The following is a 22,900-nucleotide window of genomic DNA, read 5'->3' as shown; positions in this document are numbered from 1 at the left end:
CTACGGAAAACATGTCGTTATCATTCTGGAGCTTCGTGATTCATTTTCGGCTTGATTTATCAGGTATGCGCTGTCATTTTTGGTTTCTCTTGGGGCAATAACACATTTGTTTACATGATGAGTGCACTACTGTTCTCACTAACCGTGTTTTTCTGATGTTCAGCGAAGAGCATTTATGGTATAGAGAGTTTTCTACAACTTTTTCACCAAAACAACTAAGTGCTGTGGTTGAAAACAGCACAATGAGCGGTGAACCTGACTAGCAAAGCTTAACGAGGACCTGAAACTCATTATGGAGTGCCATAATGGAGCTGAAAAGTCTGTGTAGGCTCATTTACAAGCAACACCTTTCGCAGTGTCATATTGTTTTTCACATTGTCATTCATGTGATTTTAAAGCCAAACCACATTGCCTTCCTGATTAAGTTTTTGTCTGCCTTAATCTAACCAAACCATGCACGGTTATACAACACTGTAAATTAGAGAAAAATACCTATATTTACATATCAGTGCCCCCAAGTGTGACATTTTATTTTGTTTCTTTAAAGCCGATCTTGGGAACATAATCCAGGGTTTGATTAGGTTTAGAAAAACCTAATTGGTAGAAAAATTCAAACAGAAATGTCTTGGACATTTACGAGATTTTAAAAAGATTGTAAATCATCTGAAAATGTGGATAATACTGGGGCCTTTAACGTGAGCCACTGGGTCATTAATTACAGGCCAAATCAAACATCTCACTTTCATATTTCAGTTACATTTTAAAGCACAGCGAATTATTGCATGCTGTAATTGCAGCTATCTCATAATCATCACCTTCCTTTAATGAAGACATCTGATGATGTGCCTGTCTATCACCTCTAAATTTGTCAACCCACAGAAGCCGTGGACAAGTTAACCACACTTGCTTTTACTGCATTCTTTTGAAGCCATCAAGATTTTACATCAGTTTCCAGTTACCACATAGCTCTGAGTACGAGCGCGGTTATAATTCACTATTTATAACTCCTTCTCACCCACTTTAACCCACTGGCTTACGTTCAGGTATCGGTGGAAAGTTTAGAATCCGACGGAAAAGGCTGATATTGTACGGGCTCCACCAGGATTACAAACACTTTATCCTGCTCGCAATATATTCCAAGTTATGCTCCTGTGCACATGAGCACATGAGGGCCACCTGACCTGCTCTTAACAGAAAATGAAAGCTGATTTGTGCCACACAAGGTGATGGCCTGAGGCTCTAACCGGAAGCAAGAAGAGGATAGAAGAGGAAGTGGTGACTCCAGGGGTGAGCGAGATGGGTGGAGGTGGAGGTGTGTGTGGGGGGAGGGGTGCCGCTCACACTGTGGCCCTCTCACCACCCGTGTCAACACTGATGACTTCAGCGTGCGCCCTTGTGAGCTCACCTTGCTAGGAGAGACGCAGGAAGTGGGATTAGAGTAGTGACAGCGTCGATGGGGATAACTGTGTCATACCTGCACTGGAGGGGGGTTTCATCTATTAATGTGTGTGCATGTGTATGGTCACACACATGCAGCTGTTAATACCCCAGGGTTATCTCTTTCATCTGTGTTTATAAAGCAGATCCCCCGTGCAGGCCGGGCTCGCTGACCAGTGACACACAAACACTAAGAGGTCTTATTTAGTAGAAGAGCCTGCTGCTGTGTGACAGCCAGCTTCCTGTTTCATCCAGCTTTGGAAGCAAATGATGTGTGATTGGTTACAAACGGTGACGCTTTGACAGTTTCAGGAAACATATGTGAAAGTTAATTTTGCATATTGGGACTGAAACTGTACCTGATGCTGTCTGAGGTGTTCTGCCGCCACAGGGCGCACATGTTAAAAAACCAAGTCATAACAACATTATATAATACCCATACTGAGTACTGAAAATGTAGTGTCAGTCCAGCAGTAAGACCCATTTAAACATGTCATTATCAGGGCCTTAAACAAGACTGTGCTTGGAGGGGGAATGGTTCAAGTTAAAGGTAAATTTTAATCATTTTTAGCCTCAGTAAGAGTCTCTCTTTGTTGTCACTTGACTTAAACACATAGATTTTTATTTATATTCTGAATATAGACACAAGTTGTTTTTTTTAAGTGTATTATTTTTAAGATTATTGCTCAAATAATGGGTACAATGTATTTTTATGTACTGGAAATCATTTTAAAAGATTACAAATATATTTAACATAAAAAATAACCCAAAATATTATTTTAAAAAATATAAAAATATAATCAATTTCCTATAAAATATGATACATTTCACTGGGTTTTATTTTTAAATAATTTCTATAACACAGTGAGCTCTCTGAAGCTGCTAAAACAGTCAGTCTCGTTGTTTATTTTTTTCTTAATGTAAAAAATAATAAAATAAAAAAATAAACTTGTACATTTTGACGTGTTTCGTGATTGAGACCGAAAATGAAAATAAAATCGTGTTGCTGATTCAAAATGTGAACTAGTTTATGGTGACAAAAAAAAGCCTGAAACCCTGTGACACAGAGTGAGTAATACTTTATTAGACTTGTTTTTATAAATATATGTTTCAGCTAAATTACAATAAATCACACACGTTAACGAATAAACTTTAACGTTAGAAAGAAGCACGGTGTGTCGAGCTGGTAGGAGATAAAAGTGCATTTTAAGTAGTTTTATTCAGTCTTATTAAAAAGTAGAAATACATAAAATTAATAAACTCGTCTTATATGAACCGACTGCAGCGTTGTTTATTTCATTGCTAAATTAAATGCGAATTTAACATGCGGGACTTAACATCTGCGAATGATTGTTGCTTTGTCAAAATTACCAGTGTTATTATTCAACTATTAAAAACCTCTGCAGGCCTTTAATTGAATTCCACCTCTGACTAACTTCATTAAATTATTATTAACTATTTTCTCTTAAACAAAATCGTGACAGCAGGTTTTAATGCGCGCAAACGAACCAAAAGGCGCAAAATAGCATCAGTGACAATTAAAATTAAAATTATAACATTAATTTTTATTTGCTGTCACTTCTAAAACATTTCTGCTGTGTCCATATTTTAATTTTAAAGCAGAAGACTACACTCTACTCCTCTTTTTCCCCAAAGGTCTCTGCGTGCGTGTCTGTGTGTGTCTGTGTGTGTGTGTGGGTGTAATCTCGTGTCTCTACTGAGGGGATGTTCTCTTTCATATCTGGAGCCTATCGCGCCCTCCCCTGCCTCTGACACACCTCCAAAATATGACCACCTACAAAATGTATATATCATAGGTTAGAAAAGCGAGCATGTGTTTGAGTTACTGCTAGCGACTCCACACGTCAAAAAAAGACAAACACCAACTCTGGCAATAATAAAAGTTTATCGATGAACAGACTAATGAGGCGTGAGGGATGTTTTTATATCTGAACCTCTGAGCGGCGGAGACACCGAGTTAAAAATTCATGTCGGTGCGTTTTGAGTCGTAGGTGAGGGCAAGTGACTTTTTGGTCTTGGTTTTTATGATTATCATCGTACATGTTTTTACTCAAACGGAGCGCAAACTTATGACATTTGACACAGCCTGGGAGCGGGGCTGCAAATGGGCGGCATAGGTGGCAACCTCTACCTCAGCATGTTGAATGGGACTGAAACGCAAACTTTCGGAAAGAACGCCGACATCAGCAGTCACTTCCACCGCGGCGGCAAGGATCTAGCCGAGTTCAAAATGGGGATTCAGGACGCGAGGTTTTACTACTCGGACTCTGTTCAGAGCGGGCAGGACGCGCTGCCGCTGCCCTACCACTCGGACCAGGCGGTAGGAGGATACGGAGCGCAACCCGGCAGGTTTTACGCACAGACCCTCAGCAGCTGCCCGTACGGCGGCGTGCGCTCTCCGCCGAGAAGCGGAGCCGGGCAGGCTTACATCCCGACGGCAGGAGACGGGTTTCCCACGGGCGGTAAAGACGTGTACTCCCCTTCACCGGAGAATTACCCAGCGAGCTTTCAGCACGGGTTCCAGCGGCAGCCTCTCTACCCTTTACCTGGGCTACAGGTGTGCGGGAAGACTCAGGCTCTGCTCAATAACTACCCGCTGTGGGCCAAGTTCCACAAGTTCCAAACCGAGATGATAATCACCAAGCAGGGGAGGTGAGTCTCACAGAAAAACAGAAAAACTACACATTGTTTCCTCCGCTGTCGATTAGCACATTTAATGGAGCAAAGAGAGGGGTCATAGAAAGCGTGAATTTCACACCGCTGCCCTTTGGTTTTTACACTTTCTAATTTACTCACTCACCTGTCTTATCTTTACCATGAGCAGCCTCCGCTACGCCACAAGAGCGCACTTCAATTCAGGTCTAAAACCAGTTTTATTTTTCTGTTTCCGAGAGCTGAATGGCGGTCGTCTTCCAGCTCTGCAGGACTGTGCAGGCATCACCACCACGTCTCTGCTCAGGTGACGTGGTTGTTGGGAGTTTTTCTGGGATAATGATCGAAAGGTGCAAAGTTTTGCGCAAAATTTGCCTCATCCGAGCTGTTGCCTACTTAAAGGATGTGAAAGTACGACAGTTTCTAAAGAATTGAGTTTTAAATTTGAAATTTATTAGGGTACGCACAGAAGGCCACTATGTCATTTTACTGAGAGGCATCTCAAATGTTTGTTACTATGCAAGGAATTACAACCGAATTAAAAAGTTGTTGAAGAGCCAAACAAACTGCAAAGTGGAGACTCAGCTGCAGGCTGAGCTGTTCTTTGACCTATAAAGTCTCTTGGGTGCCTTCACTTTATATCAGCACCTCTTCAGCTGCCAAATAGGAAATTTTTACAGTTTTTCGAACCATCAGAGAAAGCGCTAATCTTAAAAAAAAAAAAAAAAAAAGTTACGTCATCTTTTTAACCATCCGTCATTGTCAATAATCGACGTGACAAAACTCAATTTGGGAGCTAATCAAATTCTTGTTCGTGCAGACAGCGAGGAAGAAATCTAAAACAAGATTCAAAAACAACTCTCATAGCGATACTCTAAGTGGGAAGCTTTAAAAAAATGACGATATCGAAATTGTGATTAAAAAAACATGTGGGCTAAAAGCCTCGCGCAGGCAGCTCTCTGCAGCGCACACAGCTCATGGCTTGAGAGGGGAAGAGACGGCGCTGCCGGGCCTCTCTTGATAGGTCACCGAGCATTAAGATGCAGTCACGTCGATGAGGATTAATTCACTAATATGCGACACTTGTGTCTGACACAAGGTTTCAGGCCATAGGTTTCTCATGGCTCGGATCTGTGCACGGAAAACAATTGCGCTGTCACATAATATGACACTGATATTTCCAGTGGCTTCACTCGGTTTGTCTGCTGAAACTCAAAATCTTTGTATTAAAATGGCTTGAGTAAAAATTCACAAAGTTTACTCAAGCCATTTTAATCTATATATCTAAGGTTGTGTGTGTGGTGTTGTTGTCGTTGCATGTGGCGTTTTGTGGTTTTTTGAAACAGATGGATTTCAGTTTGGTAGGTGCAGCTTATGTTCTTGCAAAATATTCCCCTTTGACCTGCATGGCTTCTTTGCCTTCTGGTTTACTACTGAAAGTTATTCTGAGTGCAGTACACTTACGGTTTTGGGGGTAGGAAATGCTCCTTTTAGATAGACTTTTGATATACTTTCTTGCCTTTTATCTGCTAAACCTGATCACAAATTGTACATTTAACTGTTCGCATGCTTCACAAATGGATCGTTTTAGAAATTCCCTTCAATGCCTTGTAAGTCATTTTATGGTGTGCACAGGTTTTGCAGAATTAGCCAATGATTTGGGGATTTTAGTGTTAAAAATGTAGTATTTTATTACGTTTTTATCCAAGTGGGTGTGTGCATGTGTGTGTTTGCGTGCGTCTTCTATTATTTGACGTAGCAATTCCTGGCAGTTTCCTCTGTAGACAAACTCACTGTGGTAAGTAGCATCATATATCAGGTCACGTAATTAAAATGCATGCGGTACACGTTTATTTTGCTCCAGCTAATTTCAGCTTCCCTCAGAGCAAAGAAAAAGTCAAAGACTACCCGCAATAATAATAGGGTCGGTGAGCACGGAGGTGTTATCCTTCCACATGTGACAAAAAGCAAATTTTCTTGTTGTGCACAAACCACAAACCTCATATTGTGAAAATGTGAAATCCTGGCGATGAAAATGTTCTGTCTTTTATCTTTACTCCTGTTTCTGACACTCACACTTTTTCGTAACATAAAAAAAGAAAAAATCCTACAAGATTTTGGAGAAGGTGAGCAGAGAAACACTAAAAAAGAAAAAAAAAAAAAACTTTCAATATCAGAGGCAATATCCTTCTTAAAATTTCATCTTGGGTTCAGGCTTCCACAGTAATTTTGGTGTGATTTTAAGAGAGGAGTCCGGGGGTCTGCAATGTTAATCAAAACCTCGGTATCAGTAGGCGAAAGGGTGAAAGAAACTCTAGAGAAATGAAGTGAAGGGTCAAACATTACTGAAGCTTTAGATGGCCACACTGGGGAGGTGAGGCACCTTTGATGTTCAGGAAGTAAAAGACTAGGTTCTCTTTTTTTTCTGCTTTCTTCAGCCTCCACTAGACGGTGGGTGTACAGCCTGACAGATCTCTCAGAAGCTCGTGTAGCACACCTGGGCTTTGAAATCTAGACACATTTTCTCGGCCTGTAGCGAAGGGTGGGGGCGAATTCATCTGCACTTCTCATGAGCTAAATTCAGATTCACCTCACTAGCTGATACCATGGCACAGGCTGTCCTCGGCTAAGACGAAGTTTGTGTCAGCGCAACCGTGTCCAAGGGGTCGAACAAATTGTGGTAGAAAATGGGAAAAAGGGGAGATTTTGTGATTTAAAAGAAATCAAATGACTAAATTTGAAAAGAGAAAGTGAAGCTTTCTTCCTTATTCATTTGTTTGACCAGGGATCCTACACCTGTGGTACTCTTGGTGCAGATATGAGTCAAGAAGGCAAACTTTTCCCTGCAGCTGTTTCCAAGAAGTACATTTGTGGGGGCTTTTTTTGGGAAACTGCAGTAGAAAGCATCTTCATTTTTTGTCAAAAGGGTTGTCAAAAGGGTAGGAAATCACCTCGAAATGTGCCTCTAATTGAACGATCCTCTGGTAGTTTTCAAAGAGGAAATAATTCGCTTTAATTACAGCACATAACTTACAAAGAAAGTCTTGCTCGGCCATGCAGTGTGTGTTCTAGGAAGGAGAAAGTACTGACTAAGTTCTCAGCGTAAAAACACCTTTTAGGGAAATAATGTAAAACTAAAGTTCAGACTCGGAGGAATCATGCTCATGTGCCCTCTCTGCTCCACTGACTGCAAACTGTAAACTGTATCAGTCTGACATCCTGTAGTTTTTCGACAGGAAACAATCCTTTGATTTACTTTGTTCCCAAGAATAGATGGCGCTGCTGTGTTTTGAGTAGAATGAGCGCTCAGAAACGGTAATCGCTGCGTATGATGAGTTTTAGGTTCCTGTATCTGTTCTTATTAAACCGTTCTGCTGCTTTTCTCAGTGCAAGATGTTTATTAACACACAAAGAAAATGAAATGTGGATTTTATTCTTCTAATATACTGCAGCCCATTGGTGAAAATGCTGTTTTTCTATGAATTCATCAAATGATTTAGGTAATAACCAGCTTTATTTCCAAAGTAGGCTTCTCATGTTGTGGAAATTATCACATCACATCACCAAGGAAATAAGAGTGGGTGTCTTTAGAAGGGCAGCTTGCTCTAGAAATTTAAAGAAGTTAATGCTGAAATTAACATATCAGAAAAACATGTTAAGAATTGCATCACGAGCTGCCTTTTTGGTGAATGTTTGGAAGTCGTATGTATTCGTTTTTACTCGCATTCTCTCTCTCTCTCTCTGAAAGCAGAAGTGGGACTATTTCAAGGTTTTGACAGTATGACCTGTCACTTCCTGTTCAGCTGTTTATGTGTGCCTATGTAGCTTTTCGCAGAAACATCTAGTGCCAATATTTTAGACAGCTATACAAGTACTTCCTCATACCGTGTAATTAAGCTCCTCTTCAAAGTGAGTGATGTCCACCGCATTTGGAGCTTTAGGCTTATTACTGACACACTTGACATATTTTTGTTTAACTTTATAGCTCTATATTTGGTTCCCAAGAAGTTTGATTAAAAAAATACTGTTATAATTGAATATGAAGATAGGCTGCTGACTGGTTGTGGGACTAATTAGATAAAGAAATATAAACTGTAACTACTTCCTTATTTGTTTTCTATTGCTGGCAAGTTCACTGTTAACAATGATTTGATTCCACTGTTATAAATAGTCTGTATACTGATAAATACTAATATATACATTGATCAGCCACAACATTACAACCGCTGATAGGTGAAGTCAGTATCACTATTCACCGCGATGCTACTTTGCTACTTGGCATAATGACACATACCACACACCTAAACGTTATCGCAGATGCTCCCTGATGGCTGCAGCCTCCCTCTGCAGGATAATCCAAAAACTCCTGAGGAATGGCACGAAGAAGACAACACCGAATCCGGAGCGTTGACTGATCTCCAAACATGTGTTTTTAATTATACATTCCAGATCTGAGAAGTTAAGCTAATGTCAAAACATGGTAAACTTGCATTTCTTGTAATGGCCAACAGGGGGCTACTTAGTACGTTCATACCGAGGTCTTTTAAAAAATGGTCGTGTCCAAATTCATGGGCTGCATCCTCCTGAGGCCGCATTTGTAGACCGATTACGTCACAGCGACGCGCCGAAGGCTGTCGCTGTGACGTAATCGGTGGCTGTTCCTTTAATTTTATCACTTTAATCGCTAATGCAGTGTTATGTTCTTTTTTAAAGTGTGCTAGGGCGTGGCTACATTTATCTTCTCTGTACAGTGTGTGGTTATAATGTTGTGGCTGATAGGATCTTTACCAGACTGTTTGATTGTTATCCAAAAGCTACTGAAAGAAGCATTAGCGAGGCCCTCAACTAAACAAGCATAAACAAGCACACACCAGTACACCAACCCCAACAAATGGGAATTAATGTGCTCCTGAAAGTTGTTCCTAATTCCTCACTGTAGAAACTAATGGCCTTGTGTTGCGTTTCATAGACAAGAAGCTGGATGTGCTGGAAAGCAGACTAAACTACAACTGGTTTTAGTCTGTCCGCAGGCTTTGTTTATGATAAAAATCAAGATTAACAGCAGCATTATCCTTTATGAGGTCTGAAGCATGAAGTCCACAGTATCAGGTGACTACCCCTGACTACTACCCCCCAAAAATGGACATTTCAGCACTTATAGTGGCTGAATTCCTCTGCCATAAGTCAATACACAAACAAGGGTGTCCATGTGCTAAAGAGTCCTTGTGTCCGGCAGCAGCTGTAGACTGGCATGTTTTCGTCACAGATGATCAAGCGTACGCGCGGTGACAAAAACTGGACCTGAACTCCTGTCCAGATGAATCAGCGGGTGCGCTCGTGTGGAAAAGTCTTCTCCCTGGTGAATAACCAGTTCTTCTTCTCCGCTCAAGCTTCTGCCTCGCATCCCCAGGACAAAACCCCCACCCTTCCCCACCCCTCCTCTCCTCTCCCTCCTTCCCTCTCTTCACTCCACCCTCTGCTCTTTCCTTTTCCCTTTCTCCAACCTCCGTTTCCCCCCCAGTTTCCCCTCCCATGCCCTCCCATTCCTCGCTCTCCAACATCCACACAGTTTATTTTGATTTTTTTTTTAAATGTCACAGTCTCTATATTAGTGACTGGTTCACCACACTCATCTTCTTCTATGGTATTTTGCCTTAAAAACGACTACAGTCATGACTCTTCATGTTCGTACACGGCGTGCTCAGAAATAGACATTTGCCGTTACTGCCAAGTTTCTATAATTCAGTGGCACGCTGGCAGGTTTATTAGTTAGTCTGTCTGGTAGCTGGGTAACTGAAATTGTGATTTCCTATTGTGTTAAAGCGACTTCATGTGTCTGTGTATCATCATTTTCCAAACTGCAACAGACAGAGGTGCTTTCCTTGTGACTGTATCTGCCATGTAAAAGTAAAATCATGTTTGTGTGACACTCTAGACATGACAGCTACCGTGCCCTTAATTACCACAACGCCACCACACTGAAAATAACTGCACACTATCATGTATGTATGTAGTGCTTTACAGCGTCTCTGAGTGAACTTTGAACACAAAGAGCCTCCCACACATGCAAATACCCCTCTGTGTTGTGTTTTCTTTGGTTTCTCCCCTTCTCAAGTTCTGATTTCCTATAAAAGGCTCTACTATAAGTAAACTGATAATATGAATGGGGCAAAAAAAAAAAAAAAAATTATAACAATTCTACTTCTTTCTAGATTACTCTCACTCAGTGTAGGTGGATCAATCCATTCATGAGCTCAACAGCCAAGTTTCTGTTTTCACTTGTATTAAATACTGCTGCGGAAGAAGAGCCCTTTCACCTGTTCTTTGCGAGCCACTAAAGAGCTGCTGCCACGATTGTGTTTCACCGAGAACTATGATTGATTGTTAAACTGGACTCGCCTTGTAGCCAGAAAACCCCAACTGGGACGGTTCAGCGTAGGGTTTTGTCTTACTAGTGAGCAAGGAGGGCGTGTGTGTGTGCTGCCGTCTTAAAGAGTCAGCAGTCAAGGAGACAAACTGGAAAACATTCGATCATCTGAACTTTTTCTTTACATGAATTAAGGAAAAGTCCAGCTTTTGACGTTCTTTTTATAATTAATAGAGATGTGTTTTTGAAAACTGGACATAAAGTTTGCATTTATATATCCAAATTTAAAGTAAATACAAATCAATGCAAATGCGAATTACCACAATTTTTGTAGTAATTTTAACCCTTCAGCATTGTTATTAAACTATATGGGTACATATGTGAGCAGTACGGAGCCCCCTAAGGGTCACATCAGGAATTTATTCAAGACTTCTTTTGCACTACCCGAAAATAACTTTTGCGTTTCCTCTGATTCATAAAGAAATGCTGAGCTGTATTATGATACACACACTGCCGTTGGCTGTGGCCACAGCCAGTCTGCATACCCTCAGCTGTGGCTGCTCAGTTGCAAGTCTGTAGCCTTACAGTCAGAAAGATAACCAGAGGAGCTGGTGTACCAGTTTGCTCATTGACCACTGCCAAAGCTGCAGCTGTGCTCACAGCCAGTGGCTGTATGTTGCAGCTCAGCCTTTTGAGAGGTCTAATGAGCAATAAATGCATAATGTGAAACATCACATCATCTGTGCTTTCTCTCTGCAGAGCATTCCCTTAAACCAGTGAACCTAAACCGGGAGCTCGAGTAGCCCAGGGGGTGCTTCTGCAATTGCCAGGGGGGTAATTGGAAAGCTGAACCACACTAATCTGAAAAGAAACAGTAGAAATTACAGTTTAATTAAAGTAATTTTATTCATTGTAACAAGAAATTTAATAAAGAGTTGATACCGCTAGATAAGATTATGGTTAACAGCTACAAATGTTCAGTAACGGTATGGAAAACAGATTAAAATGATAAACACTTAAAATAAACCACAAATTTTTACCACAAATAATATGGTTCTTTTTGGTCTCACACATTTGCTCTTATTTTAAACATAATATATGCAGCGTGTAAATAGATAGAACTGTCTATTTTTTATTAATAGATTGGGCTGTTTCCTAACAGCAGTGAACTACTGGTTAGAACAGTAAGTCAGTAGTTGTGATAAATGAATGTCATACTGTGGTTCACTAAGCATAATCGTAACAATCGTTAAGAGTGAATCAATTATTCAAAACTGGCTGAATAATTTTTTTAAAGTTTTGAATAATCGATTCACTCTTAACGATTATAGCTGTGAGTTATGCTTAGTGAACCACAGTATCACAGCTTTTAGTTATTTACAGTTATTTCTAGCACTGTTGCTCATTTTGTATATTATACAGTTTAAACACAGAGTAAAGAGCCCCATCGTAATACCATGTGACAAATGTAAAAGTAACTTTATGCATGTCTTAATTTCCCGTACAAACGATGTACGCAGATTCAGGCTACACATGAAATCCTCATTGGCACGGACGGGCCCTCAGGGCGTCGCTAACAGTAGCCTCTTACTTAATGTCTCGTTACACACCTGTCTTGTTTTTGCACCCCTACATCACCCAGCTGATTTTAGATGAGGTCAGTTTCGATCGAGAAGAGATAACCAAAGTTTACCAAAACGATGCTGCCAACATGTAGTATCATGTTCTCAGCACAAACTTTAACTGACTGAATTATATTTAGGCTATATGTCTAACTTTCATTTCTAACATGTGTGTGTGTGTGTGTGCGCGCAGTGTGCGGTGATCAAATAGACATGAGACCTTATCCATCTTTTCCACCCACATCAAAATGTTTTAGACAAGAAAGTAAAGGGTGTTTCTCGAAGAGCTATTTTTCTGTTTTTGTGCGCACTTTGCCCTCTTAAAGTGACTACGACACGCTTTTCATAGAACTCATTATAACCATCTATACTTTTACACACTTTCAGCTCTTTTTAGGCAAATCTATTATTTGAAGAAAAATAGACAAAGGCGTGTTTTTATTATATTTACATTTGTAGGTTTAAAACCACTCGTACACTTTTAATACCGAACAAATCAAAGTGGGCAGCAGGAGCTGAATGTCAGTCATTACAAATGATCCATAGCCTGAGGAGCTTTGAGCTGGTGTCAAACACGATGCCTTTATTTACACCAGCTACACTCTGGTGACCTCACATGGACCCAGAGTTCATCGCAGGGGTATTTATAAGCATGCTATGTCACAAACGAGACAGAAATGAATGAACATGAGATTTGGTGGCATTATCGGGAAAAGCTCAGGTCTTCCTTTAAATCGCTGAGTTTCTGTAATAATAAAACAAATGAGATCATTTTTTGTACGCAGTGATCTTTAGGGGCAGGTGAGTTGTGAGGCAAATTTTTAGTCATTATATCTCCAGAAGCGTCAATTTCAGTCTCTTGAAGGACTCTGTGGTTCAGTCTGAAATTTCTCAGTAATGATTTGGTTTTATAGAGAAGCTCAAGGTCACGAGTGGCCACGTCCTACGGAGTTCTGCTATCTGTTAATGCCATCTTTCCTAAAATTTACATATCGCTAGACTGTCTTCCTCTAAGAAAGATTAAACTGTTATTCACATCTTTATTTTCATGTTCACCCAAACCACGAGCTTTTCCTAAACCTAACCAAATAAATCCGTAATGGTAGTAAATCGAGATGAGATTCAAACTGCAGGCTTCTTTAAAGTTTTCATGCCACCTCTTGACTATGATGTCAGTCAGTCATTTGCTAGATGGCATTTCAGAAACGCCTACATGAGTCATTTCAGATGCTTGCCGCGTACAGCTAATATCACCATTTAGTTTGAGCATTTCTTCAGTCTCATAATATTAAAGGGCATTCTCAGTTAAATCTCAAGGAAATACTTTTTCTTCTTGAGAACATTTGCTCACAAAAACATTGCAAGCAGCACATCTTTGCTATCTGTAGTCTACCTTTAGCACTTCATCAAGTAAACTATTATTACAAGCCACAAAGCAGAGGACAGGCCTCTAACGTAGCTGTGAAAGGGGTCTTTTCCTAAAGCTCACCAAGCTGTGTTGATGTCTAACTTAACCAGGAAATAATATGAAACTAGGTGGGAAAAATCAGTTTAATAAAAGCCTTGTCGATTAAATCTCCATCAACTTTTTCTCACCTATCAGTCATTTGGGAAAATGAATATTAAGGGACATGATTGTCCAACTAATTTCCCTTATGTGGATTTCCCCCAGAGAATGACTAACATTTGTGTGTTACATATGCGCTATAATGTAAAGTGTGAACTACAACTCAGTAGGGTTAGTAACTCTGAATCACTACAGTAAGTGTTTCGCGTCGACATGCACACGTGGCGCACACGTGAATGTCAGCAGGGTTTATCTGCCGTTGTGTGTTCAGAATCCATTTCTTATATGTTTGTGTGTCTCTTTAATTTTAATTTAACCCATCTCCCTCTCCGTTCCCGGGTCGTCCAGCTGGGGGACAACCTGACCTCCCAGTTACCTCGTCTCACTGAAGTGATCAAAACGAGTTGAACATGTAAAGCCCCAGCAATCAAGAGCATCTTCTGGGGCATCTTTTATTAAAAGCAGCATTAAATATTGAGCTCAAGTGTCAGCCGTCCTCTCCACCTCTCGTGACTCCTTTAGCTGCTTAGGAAACCGAGGATTACAGTTTGAAAGGCCAAACATGAATCATCTCAACAGCTTTTGTACTGTTTTCTGTTACATAAAGTTTCATGCAATGATGTCAGTGTATATGCATGCAATCAACAGGCATCAGGGTCTACTTTCCACTCTCAGCTCTGTACGTCCACCTGCTGTTCAAATCTCCTGTTTGTGAGAAGAAAGCTGACTTAAAGCAAGAGGAGCTAAAGAGGATGAACTAATGGTCTACACCAAAAAAGCTGATTCTGAATAGTGATCCAAGTTACTGGAGTCCAAGTTTTAATATTTGGAAATATAATATAAACCTTTCATACGGAATAAAAACTGTTTTTTCAACACACTAACCATGTGCAGGGCTAATATGGATAAAGTGTAATATGGGTTTCAGTCACTACTCACATGCACATTATTTAAAAACTCAGGGGCAGCAGCCTCACATGGCTGTTTTCTGTTAACTTTGAAGACATATCTTTGCTGGATAGACATTTTCAATTATAGATAGATGTGTTTAACATTGAGATCTGTCAGCACTTCGATGCATTTTGTAACTGTCATCAGAATAATCAGAATAATCTCGAGATTTAATCTGCTTCTCTGTGCACCTTGGACGTGGGCGTAGTTGATCCATAAACCTCTACTGTTTCCACAAAATCTGGAGCTACAATATGTGAGCAAAGGCATAAACAACGTTTTTGTGTTGTTGTTTTTTTAACAAATAAATTTCTCTTATGTCTCTCCAGGAGGATGTTCCCCTTTCTGAGCTTCAATATCAGCGTTCTGGATCCTACTGCCCACTATAACGTCTATGTGGACGTCGTTCTAGCTGATCAGCACCACTGGAGATACCAGGGCGGCAAGTGGGTCCAGTGTGGGAAGGCAGAAGGGAACATGCCAGGTACACTGAAACTATAGCACAGAATGTAAAACCCTGGGGCTGCCTTTATGACTGTTAGAAACCAAGATTTGGTACGCTGATCAAACAACTACATTTACATCCACAAATACTAAGAAAAGAAGAAAAAGAGTGCTGCAGCGTCTATTGAAAAAGACTTTGATAAAACGATAAGCGACTAAGATTATAACTTTTATATATAGCAGATGTAAAAATGCAAAAGGATATAAAAGGGATGACGTACACCACCAAAGTAATTGAACTTTACTTGACCGATTTCACCTGTACATTTTAGGATTGTTTTTAAAATTCTCTTATTTGCTTTTAAATCTCTTAATGGCCTGCCCCCCCCCCCTACCTCTCAGAGCTACTACAACCATATACACCTGCCCCTTCCCTTAGGTCCGCCATTCAGCAGCTCCTTAAGGTACCAAAAACTAAGTATAAATTTAAAGGAGATCGTGCTTTTGCTGTAGTTGCTCCAAAGTTGTGGAATGATCTACCTTTGCATGTTAGGCAGGCCTCTTCTCTTTCTGAATTTAAAAGTCTTCTTAAAACATATTTATTCGCTGAAGCCTTTGGCATTGATTAGAGGGGTTGACTCAATTTGTTTTAACATGTTTCAATTTATTTTAGTTTTTTAGTTATTTATTTTATTTTATCTCATTTTAATTTTTATTTACTTATGCTATTAGCATGTACAGCACTTTGTGAACTCTGGTTTTATGTTAAAGTGCTTTATAAATAAAGGTGGTATGGTATGGTAAAATGCTTTATATTAACTCCACTATAGTTAAAACCTTAAAATAAACTGTTGCATTATATCAAAGGAACGTAGTTGGATTAGCATTTGCACTGATACATACATAAATGCATGTAATATAATGAAACCGGCTATTCTGGATGACAAATATTGCAATTTTGGAGTTTTACTAGTACTCCTAATTCGTAAGAAGAGCTCTTCCACCTGTGAAAAAAAGTGTCTACTACTCATTGAAAATAGCTATTTTCTTCTCATCGTGCATTTGCCACCAGTAGCCGGTAAACAGCTCAAACCCACAATCTTCCTGGGGCTTCCTGCACTAGATTCTAATGCGAAGTTTATGATTTAAACCCGCCATCGAAAATAAACTTGGGTCAGTCGAGCAGGAGACTTCACTCAGTGTGCTGCCTGGAAGAGCCTGAGGAAGTGGTTTATTTAGCAGTATTGTAGCAAACCTAGATGCATACAGTAGGGAAACCAAAACGTGCATTAAGATGCACACTTGGTCGGAGAGGTTTTCAGTCAGCAGCTTCACAACATGTTTTGCAATTTTTCAAAGATTGCCTGATGTTCCTTGGTTTAAGGAGCTATAATAACTGACTTAAACAGGAATGCATATTTGTTTCACTCGGTTTAAACTTAAAATCTACAATGTGTTCAGCCGAGACGAATCCTAAAAACCTATTTACTTACCAGAAAAATACAAACATTTTTAAAACGCGGAAAATTTGTACTTTGGAAATTTGGAGTATTTTCTTTAGTCAGCCTCCATCTACAAAGTACGACAATAAAATCTTTAGGAATATTATGCCATCTTTAACCCCTCTTTAAACCCACTAAAAACATGTCCAGTAATTTGATCACTTTGAATATGACTAACAATTGCACTCACAGTTTCTCCAGCACCTATCAAAGCTCTCTGGGTCCCGCTTTGATCTTCCGTAGCATCCAAGAGTGTCTGAATTACTCACCAGATGTGCCTCCAATCTTCTCCCCAAGTATCTCGTTATACATCAGAGTTCATTTCAGCCACTTCTCTCGTCTTTTCTCGTAAAGACGTGCTCAACGTCAAGCGTAGACGTAATTATTTAACGCGTTACATTTACATTTCTACGCCCTGTTCTCTCCACAACCTTTCATTCAGTATTTCCTCCTGTTCACACTTCAGCAAAAAAAAAAGAAAAAACTAAGCATAACAATAGCAAGTTAACCGAGATTTCATTTTATGTGTGATTGATGATAGACAAACCACAAATATATAAATGAGAGAAACTGCAAGGTGCTGTCACACATATGCCAGGTGTTGTGGAAAGGTGACTGCTGATGTGCTACAGTTGTGGAATTTGTGGTGAAACAACTTCACTCAATTAGATTTAATATTACCCTTATGTGGTGTGCAAAAATAAGGTTAGCAGGTCGTTGTGGTAACGTTGTGAGAAATCTTGGCTGCTCTAGGAATATATGAAAATATAAAAGGAAGGAAAACAAAGCCATCCCAGTTTGCAGGGGAAATACCTGATGGAAAAGTGGCGTTTTAAGACGTTTGTCATCTTCCCTTGTATTCAGCTGAAGTGGCCTACAGACAGTAACTTATTATTAATATCCATTAATTTTTGTGCCATAAATTGCTGATGATTTGTAAAAAATATCATTTTTAATCGCATCAAATTCAACTTGAATTCATGTAAATTTCTATAAAATCGACTTTAGATCAGAGAAGATTTTAAGTCCTTAAGCCAAAGTTATTTTTTGTAAATTTACACCTGAGGGGCTCCAGCAAAATGTTGTTTCCCTCTGCCTAATCAGCAAAACAGAAAGTGAATAGCAGCATTTTAAAAATGACTCAGAAAACACTGATATTACTGAAACTGTCCTAAAAAGTCTCATTTCAAAATTTACCAAATTCGACGCGACAGAAACGAAGCGTGTCATGCTGCACCTGTTTTAGTCATAGTGTTAGCGGCAGGTTGCATTTTGAAACTGCTTGGTCTCAGCGCATTGACCGTCTGGCTTAACAGGTGGAGGATTCATGGAAAAGCTGCTGAGTTATGGGAAGAAATCTAATCACAGTTAGTTTGTTCGTTACTGAGAGCTTAAAAAAAACAGCTGAATAAAACACAGCAGTAAAGGAAATGGTGCAGAAGAAAAAAAGTGAGAATCAAAGCAAAACTCGCTGCAGCACGATGTTCCTGTTCTCTTGTTTTTGTGATAGTTTGAAGCCAAAACTGTGAAAATAAATAAATAAAACAAAGCGTGCAGCCCTTATTCATAACTACATGCGCTGCTCGCGATGTGCTTCGGCGATTGCAGGGAACAGGATGTACATGCACCCCGACTCTCCCAACACAGGAGCTCACTGGATGAGACAAGAGGTGTCGTTTAGCAAGCTCAAGCTCACCAACAACAAGGGAAGCACCAACAATGTGGCACAGGTACCGTGCTTTTGCCTCTAATTTGCTTTCTTTCTACAAATCTGTGTGGCTGAAACATATCGATGAATGCAATAACTGTCGCCTTCTGCTTATATTCTACACTACTTCAATCATTTCCTTTCGTATTCTTGATATATGAAAACATTAACCACATTATGAGTGTCGCGATGGAAACCATCTGCAAACACTCGATTTCTGCCTGCTCATTTCCTGCCTTTATTTTTCTCGCTTATCGGTAAAATAAAGGTATCTTTGTTTCCTGCTCTTAATCTTTAGCAGCCAAATGACCATAATATTACATCTCCCTTTCTCCAGATGATCGTTCTCCAGTCCCTCCATAAATACCAGCCTCGTCTTCACATCGTGCAGGTGAAGGAGGATGGCACGGAGGACCCCTTCCTCTCTTCTAAAGCTCAGACATTCATCTTCCCGGAGACTCAGTTCATCGCTGTTACTGCTTATCAAAATGCAGATGTAAGTCACCTCAGACGCAAAGATGAAGATGAGATTTGTATGCTTTAAAAATATGTTTTAAGGTGTGAACCGCAGCCTGTGTCGCAGACCACTGACATTTTATTCTACCATGTTTGCATATTTATTGTTTTGTATTTGGCAACAACCTTCTACAACTGGCCCACAAAAACACCTCTTAGAACTTCGATTGCACAGCTTTAATGACGTTGAGAGATCAATGATTCATGTCAGCGACACGTTTTACTGATTTATGCATGCATGCATCAAAAATGCAGACACACCAACTTACATTTCTGCAGCCATTAAGCTACGAGTCGCTTCACCTCGGCTGACCTGAGCACCGTAGCTCACATCTCTCTTACGGTGTATTTTTCACAGCTATTCAAATAAACTGTGGGAGAGTTACTCCATGCAAGATACACTCTCCCAGTTTTACATTTGTGTTCCCCCCCTTTGCGGTTTTTAAGATGAAATCTTTCCAATAAGAAATAAAACTGCACTGTAGCCTCATTAATTATTAGTCTGTCACGTCTCTTTCTGCGCTCTTGTTTCTTCGATGTGGTTGCTCACTCCTTCTCTTTTTTCCTTTGCCTACGTTCTCTCATTGCCCTCCTCTTATTCCCTACACAGATCACTCAGCTGAAAATAGACCATAACCCGTTCGCTAAAGGTTTCCGTGACAATTACGACACGTAAGTAATTTCAAAAATGTCTGTATTTACAAAAAGCAAATCCTCTTCTGTTCTCAGTGTGAACCCTGCGTTTTCTCAGCATTAATAATGAGACTGGGTCGCTGCTGGCGCTTGAATGTCCTGAGTGCTCGTGTCAGCCTTTTAATATTGGAAAAGATGCAATTACTTGCTGCTGCTGAGCATGCTGCAGTGAAAGGGCGTGAGGGGCTGTGAGATGTTTGATAGTTGTTTGAGGTTTGGGCAGGAAATAACACCTTCTTTTTTTCCTCTTCTTCTCACACTCGCTTCTCTTCCCCTCCTCCTCCTCCCTCCTGCCTAGGCTGTACGCTCCTCCCGACTCTGATCGCTTCACCCCCTCCCCTACAGAGGGCCAGCAGCTGCTACCAGGGAGCTGCTACCCCCAAGGCTACCTCTCTGAACAGTACATGAGCCCCCTGCCCCAGAGCCGCTTCTATGGCCGCGAGCACATTGCTATGGGCCAGCAGCACAAAGACCCATCCGCAACCCCCGGTCCCCACAGCCGCTGGTACCTGTCACCTCAGCAAGGCGTGGCTCCAAATCGGCTTGACTTCGCTTCCTCCTATGAGGGGGACTTCTCTGGAAATGGTTTCTACAAGCCCTTCCCCTTGCAGACATCTGCTCACCATGCTCTCAGCTACTATTCAGATCATCCGTTTGCGTCTACAAGCGTGTCTGTATCAGGAGCCGCTTCAGCAGGTTGGAGCGCCAGCCGGCCCACCCCACAATACCTCGGTCACCCCACTAAATCCGGCCCCACTCTTGGGTGGTTTCGACCCATATCATCCTCCTCTTCCTCCTCCTCATCTTCTACATCCCCTGGGAACCCCAGGCTGCACCCTCCTCCACTCCTGGACTCTTTTCAGCCGCCCTTGCTGCAGGACAAGCCCAAAGACACTGTGGGCGTAGTGCAAGAGGAGCCTTGGCTCGAACCACCTTCCGCGAAATCAGCGGACTCGGGCGACTCTGGCCTATTTGAGGGAGGTGTGGGTGAAAACAAGAAGAGGAGGGTGTCGCCATATACGTCCAGCACTGAAAACTCCCCACCCCCGCGCAGTGGAGAGGTCTGTGAAAAAGACAGCAACAGCGATGCAGACTATTATGGTTATTACACCCACTGAAGACCTCACACATTATCATGGTCGCCACAGTGTCTCCCAACACCTTCCCACGCTGCCCTCATTGACACATTTACTGTCTGTCCAGGATAACGATGAAGGGCTGGAACAGTCTCTGGTTTCGCTACAGACAAACTGCAGAACGTAGAGAAGGACAGTGACCAGCCCCTCGAAGTGTCAGACGACTACAGGAACTTTCAAAGTTAGCGTCAAGGTTGGCGTCGAACAGAGTGGAAGTGACTGGAACGCTGGGCTAAAGTGACATAAACACCAAACAGACATAAAGACCTGTGGCTTAGGCCTTTGAAACATCTGGAGATTTGTAAAAAAAAAAACAACGAAACAAAAAAAAAAGATGTGCATATCTGCTTGCTGACAGACGCCTGCAGCAATTGTCTGTTCTTTCTGCATCAAACACTCTCACCACGTCTCCTTTGGTCTCATCTACATCAGTTCTCACCATCAACCATTCACACATCTTTGCAATATGTTCATGTTCGTTTCCCATGACGATTCTGAGCAGAAATTATGGCTTTTCACAGTGTCCTCTATCTAATTAGTGCAACACCACCTAGTGGCCACGGTGAAGCGCTGTAGGCTATGGAGTGACAGCAGGCTTGTGTTCTAGAAGGTTGAACCTTCCTCGTACATATTAGCCCAACATTTTCTGTGTGTTCCTCTACGTCTGCCGAGATTTTTCCAACCACGGCAAAAATCGCAGGTCCAACATATCTTACTGGTTTGAAAGCAAAGCTGTTTGAGTAATATTTAATGTTAAAAGTTATTACATTTATTGTGACACCTCTTTGTACTTTACTGTAACCCTGTCTAAACCCAGACGCAGGTAATACAGAACCACCTTCATCAATTTCAGTAACTGTCGCAGTCAGGTTTTAATCAAAACTGATCGACCCACCAGGACGTGGTTCACTTTGTCAAACATTAGTAAGCTGAATTTTGGGGGGGAGTATTATAAAAGAGTTTGTGCTCATGCATCTGCACTACCCACAGTTCATTTGCTAGTCGTTGGATTCCTCAATTAAGATGGAGATGTTTTCTGTCCTGTATTGTTTTCTCACTGTACACTGACTCCTAGTTAACAAAATTCTCCAATTTGAGGAATTCCTGCTGATGCAAACGCTGTTTTGAGGGTTTCGCAGGATGTAGCAGCAGAGATCTGCATGGTTTACAAAGTGTTGTACTGACTCTGGCTGAATTTTTCACATGAGCTCATTTGGGATGGTGCTTGTGATTTCTATTGAGTTTGCAGTGTGCGTGTAGGTCTTAAAGCAAGATGCTGACCTCTCAATGCACTGTGAAGCAATATTCTAATAAGTGGGGCCATATTTTGTCTGTAGCATGCTCATGGGAACACATATTGCAGGGTATTTCCAATCGGTTCAAATTATTCCCCTGAAACCAATCAACACAACAGTGCCATCAAGGTTTTTGGTTTAAATGATACCAGAAACGCCATTATGGCTTATGTTGCATATTGGAAAAACCTCAAAGGTACATAAGCATTAAACTCTTTATGTTTAACTAAACAAATTGCCATGTTTTCCATATAACAGTGTCATAATTTTGAGGATCTGGGTTAATTTAATAGCTCCAAGTTTTGGTATTTGTTTAAATATAGAAATAAAGATCTTGGTGTGCACATGTAGGCTTTCAAAGTAATACATTTGTTAAGATTGTTTAAGTTTCACTTCCATACAAATGGGCATTTTTTTATGTGAAGTGATGAATCTGAACATCAGATTTGGTTTTGAAAGTTACTGAAATTGCTGGACACAGCACTCCTTCGATCTGATGTGTGATGGGCATGTAGGAGGAGGGAGTTTCCAAGGCGATCTGACTGTTCTGAAGAAGCATACCAAGAGCTTTTAAGCGTGAAGCTAGTCTTTACCTCACAATGTGTCGACGTTGCATCAGTCAGAAAAGTCCCTCGCTGCAATCATAGCGTCACAATCCAGAAAATTATTGCTGTTTTTATAGATAATATGAAAGAAACGTGGCAACATGTTCGCATTAAGGGAAGTTTGTAGCAAATTATTCGGTATCAGTTTGTTTTCAGCAGCGGTTTCACAGCTGCAACGGTTTGTCATAGCGTTTGGAAAATCCCTCCGTTTTAATCAGTTCCATCAACATCACTTTTTTTTAGTTTTAGCTTTTGGGCGATTTAGAAGCACTGATGAGTGATTTCAGCAAGGCTAAACTTTTCAGCAGCAGATTTACACAAACCCAACTTTGCTTGGATTAAAAAATATATATGGCAAAGGCCGAGCACCCTGCTTCATTCAGC

At 40.8% G+C, this 22,900-nt stretch overlaps 1 protein-coding gene across 1 annotated transcript; it reads left to right on the top strand.

The window, feature by feature from the left end:
• Positions 1 to 2,351: 2,351 nt before the first annotated feature.
• On the top strand, positions 2,352 to 22,255 carry tbx21 (T-box transcription factor 21). Its single transcript, XM_085169631.1, has 6 exons — positions 2,352 to 4,110; positions 14,947 to 15,101; positions 18,172 to 18,293; positions 18,609 to 18,767; positions 19,398 to 19,459; positions 19,779 to 22,255. Exons 1-6 carry the CDS (start codon positions 3,563 to 3,565, stop codon positions 20,596 to 20,598), a joined length of 1,866 nt encoding a protein of 621 aa, XP_085025757.1. The 5' UTR covers positions 2,352 to 3,562; the 3' UTR covers positions 20,599 to 22,255.
• Positions 22,256 to 22,900: the final 645 nt, after the last annotated feature.

Source organism: Neolamprologus multifasciatus, chromosome 8 (assembly GCF_963576455.1).
Source record: "Neolamprologus multifasciatus chromosome 8, fNeoMul1.2, whole genome shotgun sequence".
NCBI lineage: Eukaryota > Metazoa > Chordata > Actinopteri > Cichliformes > Cichlidae > Neolamprologus > Neolamprologus multifasciatus.
This window is presented reverse-complemented; position numbering and strand designations above follow the sequence as displayed.

Excerpts from the sequence above, each read along its gene's own strand:
- tbx21 (XM_085169631.1), top strand. The coding sequence starts at position 3,563 with ATGGGCGGCATAGGTGGCAACCTCTACCTCAGCATGTTGAATGGGACT. Across the intron at positions 4,111-14,946 it reads ATAATCACCAAGCAGGGGAG|GAGGATGTTCCCCTTTCTGA; the intron begins GTGAGTCTCACA and ends ATGTCTCTCCAG. Across the intron at positions 19,460-19,778 it reads TTCCGTGACAATTACGACAC|GCTGTACGCTCCTCCCGACT; the intron begins GTAAGTAATTTC and ends CCTCCTGCCTAG.